The 14,809-nt window shown below is 38.9% G+C and overlaps 1 protein-coding gene and 1 pseudogene across 3 annotated transcripts in view; both read left to right on the top strand.

Moving 5' to 3' along the window:
* Positions 1-14,809, top strand: part of NTN4 (netrin 4) — a 122,918-nt gene that overhangs the window by 44,389 nt on the left and 63,720 nt on the right. For all 3 annotated transcript variants that reach the window (XM_039236567.1, XM_039236566.1, XM_039236565.1), the window contains exon 3: positions 3,553-3,831. In XM_039236567.1, coding sequence (XP_039092498.1) covers positions 3,553-3,831 — 279 coding nt within the window. The remainder of the gene's footprint in view (positions 1-3,552; positions 3,832-14,809) is intronic.
* On the top strand, positions 6,351-7,634 carry LOC120234664 (annotated as a pseudogene).

Genomic DNA, 14,809 nt, shown 5'->3' with positions numbered 1-14,809 from the left:
GGAGATACAGACTCTGAAATAGGCTCCAGGCTCTGAGCCAGCTGTCAGCACAGAGCCCGACACGGGGCTCGAACCCACGAACTGCGAGATCATGACCTAAGCGAAAGTCGGATGCTTAACCGACTAAGCCACCCAGGCGCCCCAATGTCTTCTACATTTTGAGTGACAGCTTTCTCTGTAATGAGCATAGTATTATTCACTGAAATGTAATCCACTTCCTTAATTTGAAAAATAAGATCAGGAAGTCCTGGCTGATAGCACTAATAAGCTGGAAGCATTGGAATGAGCTTGATCCTAGCTCTCCTCTGGCTTGTTAACTATGTCTTGCAGGAGTGTGCCTTCAGAAGCAGCCAAAGACGGAGGAAAAATGGTGGGCCCGTAGATACATCCTGTTCCTGATGGGGCCAAAAACAGAAAAGGCTGATATATGAGGGCTTCTACACTTTTTCTTACTTCATTTTAGTAGTGCCATGCAGGCTACTTCTGGAGATGTTTGAAGAAAAACTGGGTGGAACCCAAAGGGCAACCTGCCAGAAGTTTGCAGCATCTGGATTGGCGCACTCTTTGTTTCCTGACGCAGGGTAGCTCCATTTCCCAGAGTATCAGATTAAGGCGTCTCCTTTCTGGAAAAAAGATTTCATGGTTTAAATTCCCGTTCACTTTGTGTCTGTGGCACTCTTCTGTCTCCTTTCCAGCATGCAGCCTCAGGGGTCATGATGTCCCTTCCCTGCTGATATCAGCGTGCCAACTGTGGTGTCATGCACACTAAGCACAGAGCCGCCATTCAGCTTCCACAGTCTGGGGTCAGGAAGCAAAAGAGCTTCTAAGTTCCTACAAACCTTGACAGATCTTCCTCTAGCCTTGCATGTGCTAAATAATTCTCAGGAAACGGGTTATAAGGAGTGAGAGAGAGGGAACTAGGGTAAATGTCAAGGATAAATACATGGTAGGAATAGAGAAAGCAAACAGTACCACCAATGTTGAGGAAAAGGAAGGGCGGGCCACAGTTTAGAGAGGGACGCCATATACTTTTCAGTGGAATATTTACTTGGTAAGCACTGTGACCCTTTTCCATGTCCTTGTATTACTGTGGTTGATAAACCAGGAGGAGCCACATTATTGATTTCATTTAGGGCAAGTGCTCTTCACGAATGTCTAACAGAATGCCAGTATTGGGGGTGTTACTTGAAAAATAAGTGTCACATAAAACTCACAATGGATTCAATGTTTTTTATTTTTTAATGATTCAAAATGTAAAAAACATGCTGTGGTATAGGCTATCATTAAAAGGGACATTAGTTCCATATTGACTTTCAAGTAGGTGACATATCATTTGTTGGAAAACTGTATTCCATACATTGCTTTCCACCACTTTACATGTGAATAAATGGTGCAGAATATTGTTAAAGTTTAGGCTACAACTTTTTCCAAGGTCTGCAAGTTCAAAAATAGCTAGAAATGCAGAGGCTGGTTAATGATTCAGTTATTTCCAACTATTTTTATAAGTTCCTACCTCTTCCCTTCTAGTGCTATAACATGAATTCAGTGTGTGAATCTGTTTAGGACCTTAGAAAAGGAAGTTGTTATTTAAAGTTCTTTTCTATTACTTAAATGCCAAGAACAATGTTATAATCAATCAATTCATTTACCAAGAATTTATTGAATAATTCCTCTGTGTCAGGCACTGTCCTGGGATCAGCAATTATCCTCAAGAAGTTTACTTTCTAGACCAGGAAGACAGTAAAACATTAAAGCAACTACAATGTGTCAATTGGCAATAAGCGCAAAGAACAAAAATGAGGCAGGGATCCTATAAGGTCTCTGTATTTTATTCTGAGACAAATAGGAGGTCTTAGGGTGAGGGGTTACATTTAAGCAGTGACATGATCCAACTTCCGTTTATAGAGAATCACTGTGGCTGCTAAATGGAGAATTGGCTGTGGAGGCCAAGTATCCGTTGAATTATCACCCCTTCCCCCAAAGTTATATTTCATTTAGAACAGTTCTGCACCTAAGTAGGGCTGGAGATGTGATCCTGCACGGTTGATTCTCGCCTTTTCATCCTTTCAGTACAAAACCAATTCTTAAAATGAAATTTTTATATCTGAAGTATTCCTTAAGAAAAAATTTTCCTGGAAAGCTCCTTTTTAGGTACATTCTCTCAAATTGGGAGTTTATCCAAAGCCTACTTTTCAATAATTACTTTACTTTCATACTACTCATTTATCAAAATATTTCTGTTTTCTTGTGAATAGAGTTTTAACATATCTTTAAAAAACCAAGAGATAACCTAAAAATTTTTCAGCAGAGCTTTATAAATTAACAAAATTATGTAATTATATATAAATTAACAAAATTGCCTAAGGTTCTGTTTTGTGTTTTAATCTGCATAATAAGGTATAACTTGGTGTTGGTCTCCTTATAATACTGTTTTATGTTATGAGATAGTTTGGAATTCCCTTTTTTAAATTCATTGCTTTCCACTGGCAGTGATTTTCTCTCCCACCAGCTTTATTCCCTCAAAGTTAAGGCATCCATTAGAGAAGTTGTACCACTCCACCCCAGGGTCCCTTTTATTAACCCCATATAATGTATGGACACAACTACATGCCTGAAGTCCATCCCTCCTGAGTCTTCCTACCTCTGGTTTCCTTCTCAGAACTAAAGTTTTAAATTGCCTTTCAAGTCTATCTATAACATACACAGTAAAAACAATTTTATTACTTATACTTTACAGTTAGCCAAAATATTGTTAACTAACTTGATCATCTTATTCTCTACATTTGGACTTAAGGGACTTTTAACTGATTTCAGAAATCAAATCCACCCTGAAACAACTGTATATTTACTACTGGTTAGAATATTCCAAGAATGTGCCACAAGCTTGGAAGGCAGATCCAGAAAGGGTGAATGAAAAGTATTCATAGCAACAGTGGCCCCAATTAATAACTGATTAATCTTTGAAGGTGGAAATAGAAGTGTCTGGATCTTGATTTTGGTGCTTCTATTCTTTCCCCTTTTTAACCCACTCTCCTTATAGAAGAGAGAGTTATCTTTTTTAAAAAATGTAAATCAGATGATATCACTTCTCTGCATATGAGCCTCCAGTGGCTTCCCACTACAGTTAGAATTACTAACTGTAGAGTTAGGACTCTCTATCCATGATCTGTCATGCACTGGCTCCATCCTTTTCTCTAAAAACTGTCCCCTTGTTTCCTGGACTTCAGTCACACTGGCCTTGTTCTTCCTTTAATAAGCCAAGCTTGATTCAGCTTCAAGGCCTTTAAACTTGCTGTTCCTTCTGTCTGGAATGCTCTTCCCCCAAGATCTTTGCATGGCTTCCTTCTCAAGAGTAAGGACTCTGCTGGTTACTCAATTTATACTTCTGCATCCAAACAGGCAGCACACCTCTGTGATCAAGGTCTAAAAACCTCTTATTTTATCACTTGCAGATGACAAAAGGTGTAAATCAAACCAAGACTGTATGAGACAAACACTTTGGGGTTTGCACCCAGTCCTATACACTCATGGTATTTTTTTCCTTCTTTACAGGTTATTTTCAGAGCTTTGTCACCGCCATATAATGCAGAGAACCCTTACAGTGCCAAAGTGCAGCAGCAACTGAAGATCACCAACCTCCGTGTGCAGCTGCTAAAACGACAGTCTTGTCCCTGTCAGAGAAATGACGTGACTGCAAAGCCTCAACATTTTACACATTATGCAATCTATGATTTCATTGTGAAGGGCAGCTGCTTCTGTAACGGCCATGCGGATCAATGTGTTCCTGTTGATGGATTCAGACCTGTAAAGGCCCCAGGAGCATTCCAGGTGGTATGTAAAACAATTCTTCGCCTTTGAAAAACAAACCGTAAGTTACTTTCAGCTTCGGACATTGGTAATCTAAGTTCCCTTAGAGTTGGTCTGTGTTCACATAGTACACCGTTTCTTCCTCTGCTGATTCACTTCTCCGACTCCATACCCATCTTTTAAAGTGCCAATTAACTTGTGTTTTAGTTTTCAATTTTAGAATTATAAATAGTCAAATATGATAACCAGATTCCTTGGATTACATCCATGCCGATTTTTAGTGCCATGACCTTCAGATATGAAGTGTAAGGTGAGCTGTAAGAGAGGTTGGCATAATCATATTAGTGGCATTATCACACAGAAGCCAGCTTTGACAGTAAATGGGGACCATTGTTGAAGACATTTTATAGTGGAAAACATAAGAACCTCAGTTTAACTCCTGGTATCTTTTGCTGTTCAGCCAATAGAATGAATAATAATTCTCTTCTGTGAAAAGTTGGCCTGACCCCCTCTCACCCTAAACCATGGTTAAACTCTCTTTCCTCTGTGTTCACATATCTCCTTGTGCTTTCCTCTCAACTTTTACTTGTCTGCATCTCCCAGGAGATCACAAACTCCTGAGGACAGGGACTGCATGATCTCTGTAGCGTAGGCTGGTGTGTTACCTGAGCCAGAATTAGGTGTTTGGTAGGTGTTTGATTGAGTGATAGCAACATAGGAATAAAAAGATAATGATAAATTATTGTCATTGTCCTCATATCGCCTTCTTCCAAAAAACAAGGTTTTTTGCCCTGTTGATATGCACCTAAAGCTTTGGGGATTAGGCAAGGGGAAGGCAGGTAGAGAGAGCTCCAATTTTTAAATTTTATATTTTTCTCTGATACTTCAGATCAAAGCAAAAAATAAATAAATAAAAATTTGAAGACCTCAAAGTATCCTTATTTCATTCTGTAGAGAGTAGACTTCCACATTTCTCATATTTCTCCTAGCCCCGATAGAGGAGGACAGAGCCATAAGGGAGCATGAACCAGTTAGCGAGCAGGGCAGTTTGTGTTTGCTGGGCTAAGTTCCTGGGGTGCAGGACAGCACTGGGGTAACTCCGACTTTGCCAGAGTTTCAAAATCAGAAACAATGTCATTACTCTAGAAATGAAACTGGGGCTCCCAAGTTGGAGAAAATGCAGCATTCACCTAACAAACTAGTTTGCAAACACTAATGAATCTTTGAACTCACATTACTTCAAACAAACAATGGACTAATGTGTAATACCTAAGCTAACTGGGTTCTGGTATGATTGAAATAGAAAATAACCCAGGGGCACCTGGATGGCTCAGTTGGTTAAGCATTCGACTTTTGATTTCCACCCAGGTCATGATCTAATTTGGTTCGTGAGGTCAAGCCCCAGGTCAGGCTCCATGCTAACAGTGTGGAGGCTGCTTGGGATTCTCTATCCCTCTCTACACCCCTCCCCTCCTAAAGAAGCAAACACACACACACACACACACAAAGAACCCAGACATTCTAGATACAGGTCAATCTACTAGACTGTAACTAGAAAGTTTGTATGAGGTAGAGTGCCAATAAATTTCTGCCACTAAGTGAATTAGTGAAAGGAGAGCATGCAGGCTACAATGGACTGAATGTTTGTGTCCCTCCAAAATTCATATGTTGAAAACCTAATCACAGTGTGATGGAATGTGGAGGTGGGGCCTTTGGGGGGTAATTAGTTCATGAGAGTAGAGCCTTCATGAATGGGATCAGTGGCTGTAAGAGACTAACTAGCTCTCTTTCTGCCAAAATGAGCAGGCAGCAGGCTGTAACCTGGAAGAGGGTCTTTATGAGAATCCAACTATACTGGCACCCCGATCTTAGACTTCCAGTCTCTAGAACTGTGAGAAGTAAATTTCTCTTGTTCATAAGCTGCAAGCTGGTCAAAGGATCAAATCTGGAAAACTACAAGCTGAAGACCAACCACACTGGGCACACAGATGTGACTGTCTCTCCAGATAGGTTCCTCTGTGCTTCTGAAGGCAGAAAAGAACAAGCCATGCTGTGGGTCCTCAAAAAAGGCAAGTACCTTCATATCCTAGATGGCAAGGATATCATCAATGCCCTGTGATTCAACGCCCACCACTGTTGGCTCTGTGCTGCCACAGGCCACACCATCAAGATCTGGGACTGCAAGGGCAAGATCATTGTAGATTAGCTGAAACAAGCAGTTATCAGTACAAGCAGCAAGACAGAGCCACCCCAGTGTACTTCCCCAGCCTAGTCCGCTAATAGCCAGACTGTTGGCTGGCTACACAACCTGGTACAGGTGTGGCAGATGACCATCAGAACCCCTAGAAATATATGCCAGAGCTTTAGAAGTTAAAAATGGCTTTCTGACATAAAAAAAAAAAAAAAAGAATCCTATTAACTCTGCTAAATTCAAAAAGGGATAAATACAGAGTTATGAGAAACTTTTGCAAAAATCTTAAAACACGACTATTCTATATAGTCTTCTGACAGCAAGAAAACTCAGTAAAGGAGCCTGAGACTCCATGTCAGCACCACTGGCCCTCCACTCCATTCTGCCACTGCCTGCCAAACCTCTTGCTGCCCCCCTAGTCCTGCTGCACTCTGGCAGCATCCTCTCCAAAATCACCACCATCTTCTTCCTCAACCTCACCACCTGGCCTCTGCAAGAGTCAGCTCCTGGTGGGCCCCCAGATCCCATCCTGGGAGTCACAAAAGCCTATAAGAAGAATCTGGTAGGAGGTGCCTACCAGGATAATGAAAGCCTTATGTCCTCTCTAGCATCTGGAAGGCAGAGGCCCAGATTGCTGCAAAAAATATGGACAAAAAATATGTGCCCATTGTAGGACTGGCTGAATTTTGCAAGGCATCTATAGGACAAACCCTGGGGGTGGACAGCAAAGGGTTGAAAATTGGCTAGTATATCACTGTGAAGACCATTTCTGGAATTGAAGTCCTGGGGATCAAAGCTAGTTTTCTGCAAATATTTTTTAAGATCAGCCAAGATGTCTTTTCTACCCAAACCATCAGACACACTGGCATGCAGCTGCAAGGTTATCTATACTATGACCCAAAGACTTGTGGCTTTGACTTCACAAGCACTATGGAGGACATTTCAAAAATGCCAGAGCAAAGTGTTCTTCTGCACACCTATGCCCACAGTCCCATGGAAGTGGACCCTCATCCTGAGCAAAAGAAGGAAATAGCAACAGCAGTGAAAAAAAGAATCTCTCTACATTCTTTGACATGACCTACCAAGGCTTTGCCACTAGTGATGGTAACAAGAATGCCTAAGGCCATTTACCACTTCACTGAAGAGGGCATTAATGTTTGTCTCTGCCAATCCTACACCAAGAACATGGGCTTATATGGTAAGTGTGTGGGAGACTCCATTACGGTCTGCAAAGATGCTGATGAAGTCAGAGGGGTGGAGTCACAGTTGAAGACATTCATCCATCCCATGTATTACAACCCTCCTCTCAATGGATCCCTGGTTGCCTTGACCGTTCTGACCAGCCTAGATTTTCAAAACCAGTGGTTGTAAGAAGTGCAAGTCGTGGCCAGCTGCATCATTAGCATGCAGATTCGGCAGGTCTCCAACCTCAAGAAGGAGGACTTCTCTCACAATGGGCAGCACATCCCTGGCCAGACTGGCATATTTTGTTTCACAGCGCTAAAGCCTGAACAGGTGGAGCAGCTGACCAAGGAGTTCTCAACTATATGACAAAGGTCAGCCTCATCTTTATAGCAAGGATCATCTTGGACAATTGGGCTATCTTGTTCATAACATTCACTTAGTCACCAAGTGATTTCCCTGATGAGAGGGAACAGAGTCAACTGTCCTGTCTTCAGCCTCTGCATTTGTGAGATTCACAGGATGAGGGAGAGTGGAGGTAATTGGATCATTTCTTTCAACCACTTAGTACTTAACACTCAGTGATTGAATGTTTCTCAGAAAAGAACATGTAGTTAAACAGGGCAGAGGCATCTGTAGTTGGTGTCTGGAACTGTGTGGCTTAAAATGAAATTCTCCCTCGGCTTTTTATCTACAACTTTTCTAAAGTAGTTTACATGTACAAGAAACTCATATTCTTAAAAGAAAACCATCAATAATGCCATTGCAATATTGCAGAAGCTTTAAGTGAAGCACTTTATGGTGTTGAGAGTTCCTCTGTGGACCCAGCATGAGACATAACCTTTTTAAAGGCTTATAGTCAGCCTGTTTGTCTGTCCATGACTGAGCAATCTTATCCATACACCATGTTACTGAAATCGTGTTTTATGAAAAACAGAATCTACTGCCACTGCAGCAAGGAAAATAAAAAACTGCTGTTTCCTATCTTGTTTAAGAAAAAGAGAAAGGGGTGCCTGGGTGGCTCAGTTGGTTAAACATCCGACTTAGGCTCAAGTCATGATCTCACAGTTCGTGGGTTTGAGTCCCGCATTGGGCTCTGTGCTGACAGTGCAGAGCCTGGAGCCTGCTATGAGTTCTGTGTCTCCCTCCCTCTCCTTCTGCTTCTGCCTCTCATGCTCTGTCTCTGTCTCTCAAAAATAAATAAACATTAAAAATTTAAAAAAAGAAAAATGAGAAAGAAGTTTCTCCTTTTATAATGTGTCCAGGTATTTTAATGCCTCCTCTCTTTTCCCTTATCACTGCTGTTCTTTTCCTGAGGCACAAAGATCTCTAACTAGCCTAGATTTTCATCCTGTTCTACTGCCTGATTGGCCATGAACACCATTTTCTCAGGATTTATTTATTTATTGAATGAAGGACATAATTTGCTATTCATCCCATACCCTCAACTTTCTCAGCAAAGAATAGTGGAAAAGTAGGCAACTGCATTTTTTTTCAGCATCCTTTTTGATGATTATTCAATTTTTTCCTGCTGGGCTTTGCCTCTGCACAGTGGGACCTCATACTACTGTTCACTGTGGCTGTGCAGCCTCACATCTCACATCATGAGTTGGGTAATGCAGGGTAATACCAGGAAAGAGGATATTCTGGACCTTGGTTTTAACCTTGTGTGCTGCCAGCTGGGCTCAGGCTTCACCCTTTGGAAAGATAACAACCATCTGCTCTAATCATGTAGACTTATTGCAGCCTGGGTTCTCTGTCATAATAAAGTTACTGTAGGACGACCTTCCCTGTCCCAAAAAACTGGTAGCTTATAGAAAGGATCTGGATAATCAACTAAAGGGGATTATTTAGTAAGTGTTTTTCATTTTAAAAGGATGTTGGAATGAGAAGTCTCCATCCTAGAAGACCCTAGGGGATTGAAACTTCACTTCCTTACTAATCTCAGGTCACTTTGAAATTGGAAGCAATTCCCTTTTAAAATAATACTAGTTTGGGGGCGCTCTGGTGGCTCAGTTGGTTAAGTCTGACTCTTGATCTCAGCTCAGGTCTTGATCTCAGAGTCATGAGTTCACATGAAGCCTACTTAAAAAAAAATCATACTTGTTTTGTGCCATGCTGCTTTCCAATTTTCATACTGACTTCAGCAGCAGCAGTGGTAGTCCCCAGTACTATAACTACAGCATGTGCCAGAACCATGCAAGACCAAGTCATACTTAGAGTGAGGGCAGGGTAACGGATAAGAAACAGGCTAAGTGGCCAGTGGCATGTTCAATGTAATCCAGTTCTATGAAAATCCTTGTCTTTACTCACTAAAAAAAAAAAAATATTTTTGTTTTTTAAGCCATAAGCAATTGGTCCAGCAGACACTTAATTGGAAATGCGAATAGTTCTGGTTTCAGATTTTTCCCATCCCTAAGCTTAAATGCATTTTATTTTTATGTACTGTTTTCTGGATTATAAAGAGCTGGTATTAAACTTGGGAACAATTGCCTCTTTTAAATGTGGTATTCTTATTCCTATAACTGCTTAGGTGGGCAAATTTCACATTAAAAGCATAGTCTTTTGTGTAATTAATAACACGGCCATAAGGTCAATTGTCCATCTACATTTGTATGAACACTATTCATTTTACATATGCAGTTATAAATAACTGGATTCATAAACTGTGCCTGTACAGTGGAAGGTAACCTCTTGAGAAACACTATTCTTTTACTAGTCAGCTTGTCATAGGTATGTGTGTTCAAATATAACTTTGTTTAGCTCAGCTTTTCTTTAGAGTTGGTGGTCCTGACCCAGTAGCACTGGGAACGTTACCTGGGAACTTGTTAAAATTACCCAATTCTCGGGCCCTACCTGAGACCTACTGAGTCAGAAACTCTAGAAATGAGGCCCAGGTGATTTCAGTGCTTCTTAAAGTTTGAGAGCCACTGCTTTATAGACTATACCAATACTGTTGTCAGGATGAGTAACTAATTAATGATGTTTGATTTTATGTGCTAGAATTTTTGATGGCTGATGATAGACAATTAAGGAAGTTCATGGAAATGATACTTAATCTGTTTCTCAAGCTATCTAAGATTTTAGGGTCATTTTCTGCATGTAGGAGAGGGGAGCAGAGAAAGGCACAAAGTGCAAGTTGGCAGCCTCATTTACCCTGAAACACTCCTATGTCTTTTACTACCACCTTCTCCATGGTTCCCCTTCTTCCCAGATACATTCCCAAATACATTCCATTTATTCTTTACCAGTTCAGTTTTTCCTCATCTGTTCATTTTACTGGAAGGCAGAACAGTGAAGTGATTATGACCCTAGCTTTGGAGTCAGATCTGGAGATGATTCATCATACCATTTGCTAAATTACTCAATCTCCTTCAACCTCAGTTTCCCAAGAAAATAAGATCTACCTTATATACTTATTGTGAGTTTTAAAGTTATGATAACCTGTGCCTGGTATGTAGTAGCAATTACTGACGCGGCTATTACTATATTGTATTAACCCAGCCACTTCTACTACTTCTCCCACATACACTTCTTCCCATAACAACAACAACAAAAAGCTACATAAATTGTAGCTTATGTGCTGTTTGACATGTTTACAAGGTTGGGGTTTTGTGACAAGGAAAACTTTGACTCCATCCTGCTGGGATCCCAGACATTATGTAAAAAAGAGATCTTAAGCTGTTTCTCTTTGCAGCTGGAAAGGACTGATGTAGTTCTCTTTTTCCTAGCAGCTGGTGATTTTACGGCTGTTGGATGACGGATGGTAATAAGGAACATGGAACGTTTCATTTTTTTAGTAACATATCATCCATTGGATACCATAGAAGTCTTAGAAGACTGTGAAGAATTGTTTAAATGCCTTGCGCTATACTTGTTAAGGTGGATTTTTCCTTTGTAATCAGAAACTCATTATAAAAGAGTATCAATATTTTAATGGGTATATTCTAAATCTAAGAGTAAACACTAAAACCATATGTAGAACCATATAGCGGGGTTTGAGGAAAATGTCATTTAGCTACCTAGCTGTGTGAGGCAAGTGTTAGAATTACTCATACAGTTTCATTACAAAAATTTTTCTCATCTGAATCTGAATACATTTAATTAAATATTTGTGTTTGCACATCTCATATATCAAAATTTTATACTGTCAGAACAGGCTTAAACCACATTTTCCATCTTCAAAAAAATTTTAAATGTGTTGTGGAATAAGCCAAAAGTAATCATTAGAAACCTCTTAACTCCTCAAGGAATTAAAGACAAGAACAAGGGCTTGAAAACAGTAATGAAGGCAGCAGCAAATCCAAATCATTTCATTTGTCAAATTAGGATCTGGAGGAAAGGGTAATCCTATCACCACAATAGTGAATGGTGTTGTATTCCAAATATTAACAAACTTATTATAAAGCCTGCCAATTTGATACAGTTAGTGTGAGATTATCCTTAATCCATTTCAAGGTCTTGACCTTCTTATTTCAATGTTCCTGTGTGTTACTATGTGATAGCTTTGTCATTAGTCCCTTGGCAATGAGTAACTACAGACACCATAGAAGGTGTACAGAATGTTGATTATACTTCATTTACTACCTTGTGTTTTCTAGTAGAAGGGCAAGCCAGTAAAATATGTTCATGGTTGGAGACTGTTAGTGTTTTGACTGTAAATATTCCCAATTAATTTAGTTTTATTTTCTCTTAAGACAGTAAGATATACTTTCTCTTAATGGCAAAAGTGGCCTAAGTACATTCTTTTCATTTGAAGATCAGGAAACTAGAAGACTTTAGAACCAGAGGCATTATGAGACAATTTTTGCACTCATGAAAGAACTACCTATGGGTTCCTTTCAAAGATTTTCTCTGAATGCTCAAATATTTATTTGCGGGCCTTTGACTATTTCATAGAAAGGTTAAATGATAAAAACAACTGAAAGCTAAATTGTTGGTGTCAGAGCTGACATTTCTGAAAGTAAAATATAAGTCAACAGAAAAGTGAAATTGGTTCTCCAAAATATACTATTTGTACATTCAACTTTTGTTGAACATGCCTTGCAAAAAGCGAAACATCTATATTTATGTCAAAATTGGAGAATTTTTCAGACACAAAAATGAGTTTAACAAGTTAGCGCCTCTAGTAGAAATTTGGGAAGAAACAACTTAAATTTGACATTTTTCTTCCTATAAGTACTCTTCAGATACTCAAGGCTTATCTCACTTTGAAAATGTTTCTTATGAATATTTCTTTTTCAGTGTAGCATTTTTGGATCAATCCTGCAGATAGCTGGGAGATCTCTGGGTCTGCAAGGCCTAGTCTTGCAGTTTCACTGCTAATATAATGATGGGGAGGTGGTGGGGGAAGAGTTACATGGAAAGAGAAAAGCTGAGGTTACAGATAGATATCTCACTTCTGGTTCACAACCCCAGGACTCCTATCTCTGTGGTATTTCATTTGCGTCTTGCCAATTTTGTAAGAGCTGGAAATGTACTTCAATTTGTCCTAAAACAATTACATTCAGTAGAAGATAAGCTGTAATTTAAGTCCTTATTCCTTCTTATAAGAATTTTTAGTCACCAGACACGTAAGGTTAAAATACACACACACACACACACACACACAAACACAGTGTCATAATCATTCCACAAGACAGAAAATTCATAGCCATTTCAAATAGTGAGGAAAACAAGGTCTTTTAATTTTGGCATTAAAAACCTTAATACTATAATTGAAACTACAATTGTATTATATCCTAGCAACGTAAATATGTTAATGGAATAAAATAGTACATGTGTGGGGACATGGAAGGACTATAGTATTTATTAACTCATAATAAGATTTTTTTAACCATATGGAATTCTAATACCTTTTAGCACTTCTCTTTAGCTCTTTAGATAAAAATAAAAAAACAGAAAATTATGGTTTCAAAAACTAAAATATATTTTTAGCTTTACAAGAGTTCACATATTAGAAATGGAAAATGATTACATTCATTTCACTATTGAATAGTTTATATATAATACAAAGAATTATCAAGTTTGTAAGAGTAAACACTGATCAGATGTCCTTTGCCTTTTATTTTTGCATTTCTAAGGGCACCACTACCAGGCATGTAATTTGGCTGGCTTAGTCAGCTCTCAGAATTCCTGAAGGGCAGAGGTTTCTTTGTTTCCCAGATAGGGCTCTGGTAGGTATTAAAATTAAAGAGAAGGTGGAATCATAGTATTTCCATAGCATAGTATTCTGAAAAGAGGTTAAATATTGTAGTTGTAATATATTTATCTTTTAATTCTTATTTTCAACTAAACTCAATTCTCATGTGTGAAAAAGGCGGAGGGGGAACACTTAACTCTGTAAGATTACACAAGCATAGGAGCGCTGAAGAGGCACGTGCACCAAACTGTGCCACCCAATTTCACTAACATAAAAGACGAGGAATTATAGCTTATGTTATCAAGCAATTAGGTCATTAGTGGCCTTGAAAACAAAACTCAAATCATTCTTCAGGCCTCCCAGAGTCCCCTGTCCTACTCTTATTTTTTTAATGTTTATTTATTTTTGAGAGAGAGAGAGACAGAGTGTGAGTGGGGGAGGGGCAGAGAGAGGGAGACACAGAATCCGAAGCAGGCTCCAGGCTCTGAGCTGTCAGCACTGAGTCCCATACCGGGCTTGAACTCATAAACCATCAGATCATGACCTGGACTGAAGTTGAGTATACTTAACTGACTGAGCCATCCAGATGCTCCTCCCTTATACTACTCCTGATTAAAATACTTACCTCACTGTATTGTAATTATTTTCTTACCTATCCAACTTTCCCTATCTGCTAAACTACTTGCTTCTTTAATGGCAAATACTGGAATATTCACAATGTCTAAGTTCAAAAGAGTCCTGGGTTGCTAGATGAATTAATTAATCAATGGCATTTTAAAATTAAGAGATTCATTTCAGTTAATAATGTCAATAATATTAACAATAATGACTGTTCTTGATTGTGTCACATTTCTACACACATTTTTTTTTTAAATCCTCAAACAAATACATGGAGCTGTTATCATTACCTTATTTTATAGGTAGGAAGTTATGTCTTGCTTTAAGGAATTTGTCCAAAATTGTTGAGACCAGTGATTAGGAACCCCATGTATCTAATTCCAAAATTTATTCTCTTTATGTCACATTTACCTTCATAATGCTAAGGAAAAATCTCAGAACTCTTCAGTAGAGCTTCATCTTTATTAAGGTGCTTATTGTTTTCATTGTGATGATTACTGTGGTCTTATTAAAGCAATAAGATAAAGGCTTTTAATATCATCTAGAGAAAAGGAAATCCTCTCAAACAAGCTTTGTAAATAAACATAATCATACAAACACTAGGAGTGTCAGATGGATTACTGTATCTTTGATCCAGAGTCACATTTCCTCAGAGAATAACTAAATTATCTTCAGTATCTTTTCAATTATTCATTTCTTAAAATTCAGGCAAAAGAGAAACACATAGTGAGATCATTTCTGATATTGCCATTGTTTTTCTTAAAATTTTTTCAGAATGTAGATGACATAAAATGTTTTGGGGACATTTTTAATGTGATTTTCTTGGTTATACAGAAGAAAAAATTGTAATAGAAATTCACAGCTATATC

The sequence above is a fragment of the Hyaena hyaena genome, unplaced genomic scaffold (genome assembly GCF_003009895.1).
Source record: "Hyaena hyaena isolate Hyena2069 unplaced genomic scaffold, ASM300989v1 scaffold_113, whole genome shotgun sequence".
Lineage (NCBI taxonomy): Eukaryota > Metazoa > Chordata > Mammalia > Carnivora > Hyaenidae > Hyaena > Hyaena hyaena.
The sequence above is the reverse complement of the archived record's forward strand: the minus strand, read 5'-3'. Positions and strand labels throughout refer to the sequence as shown.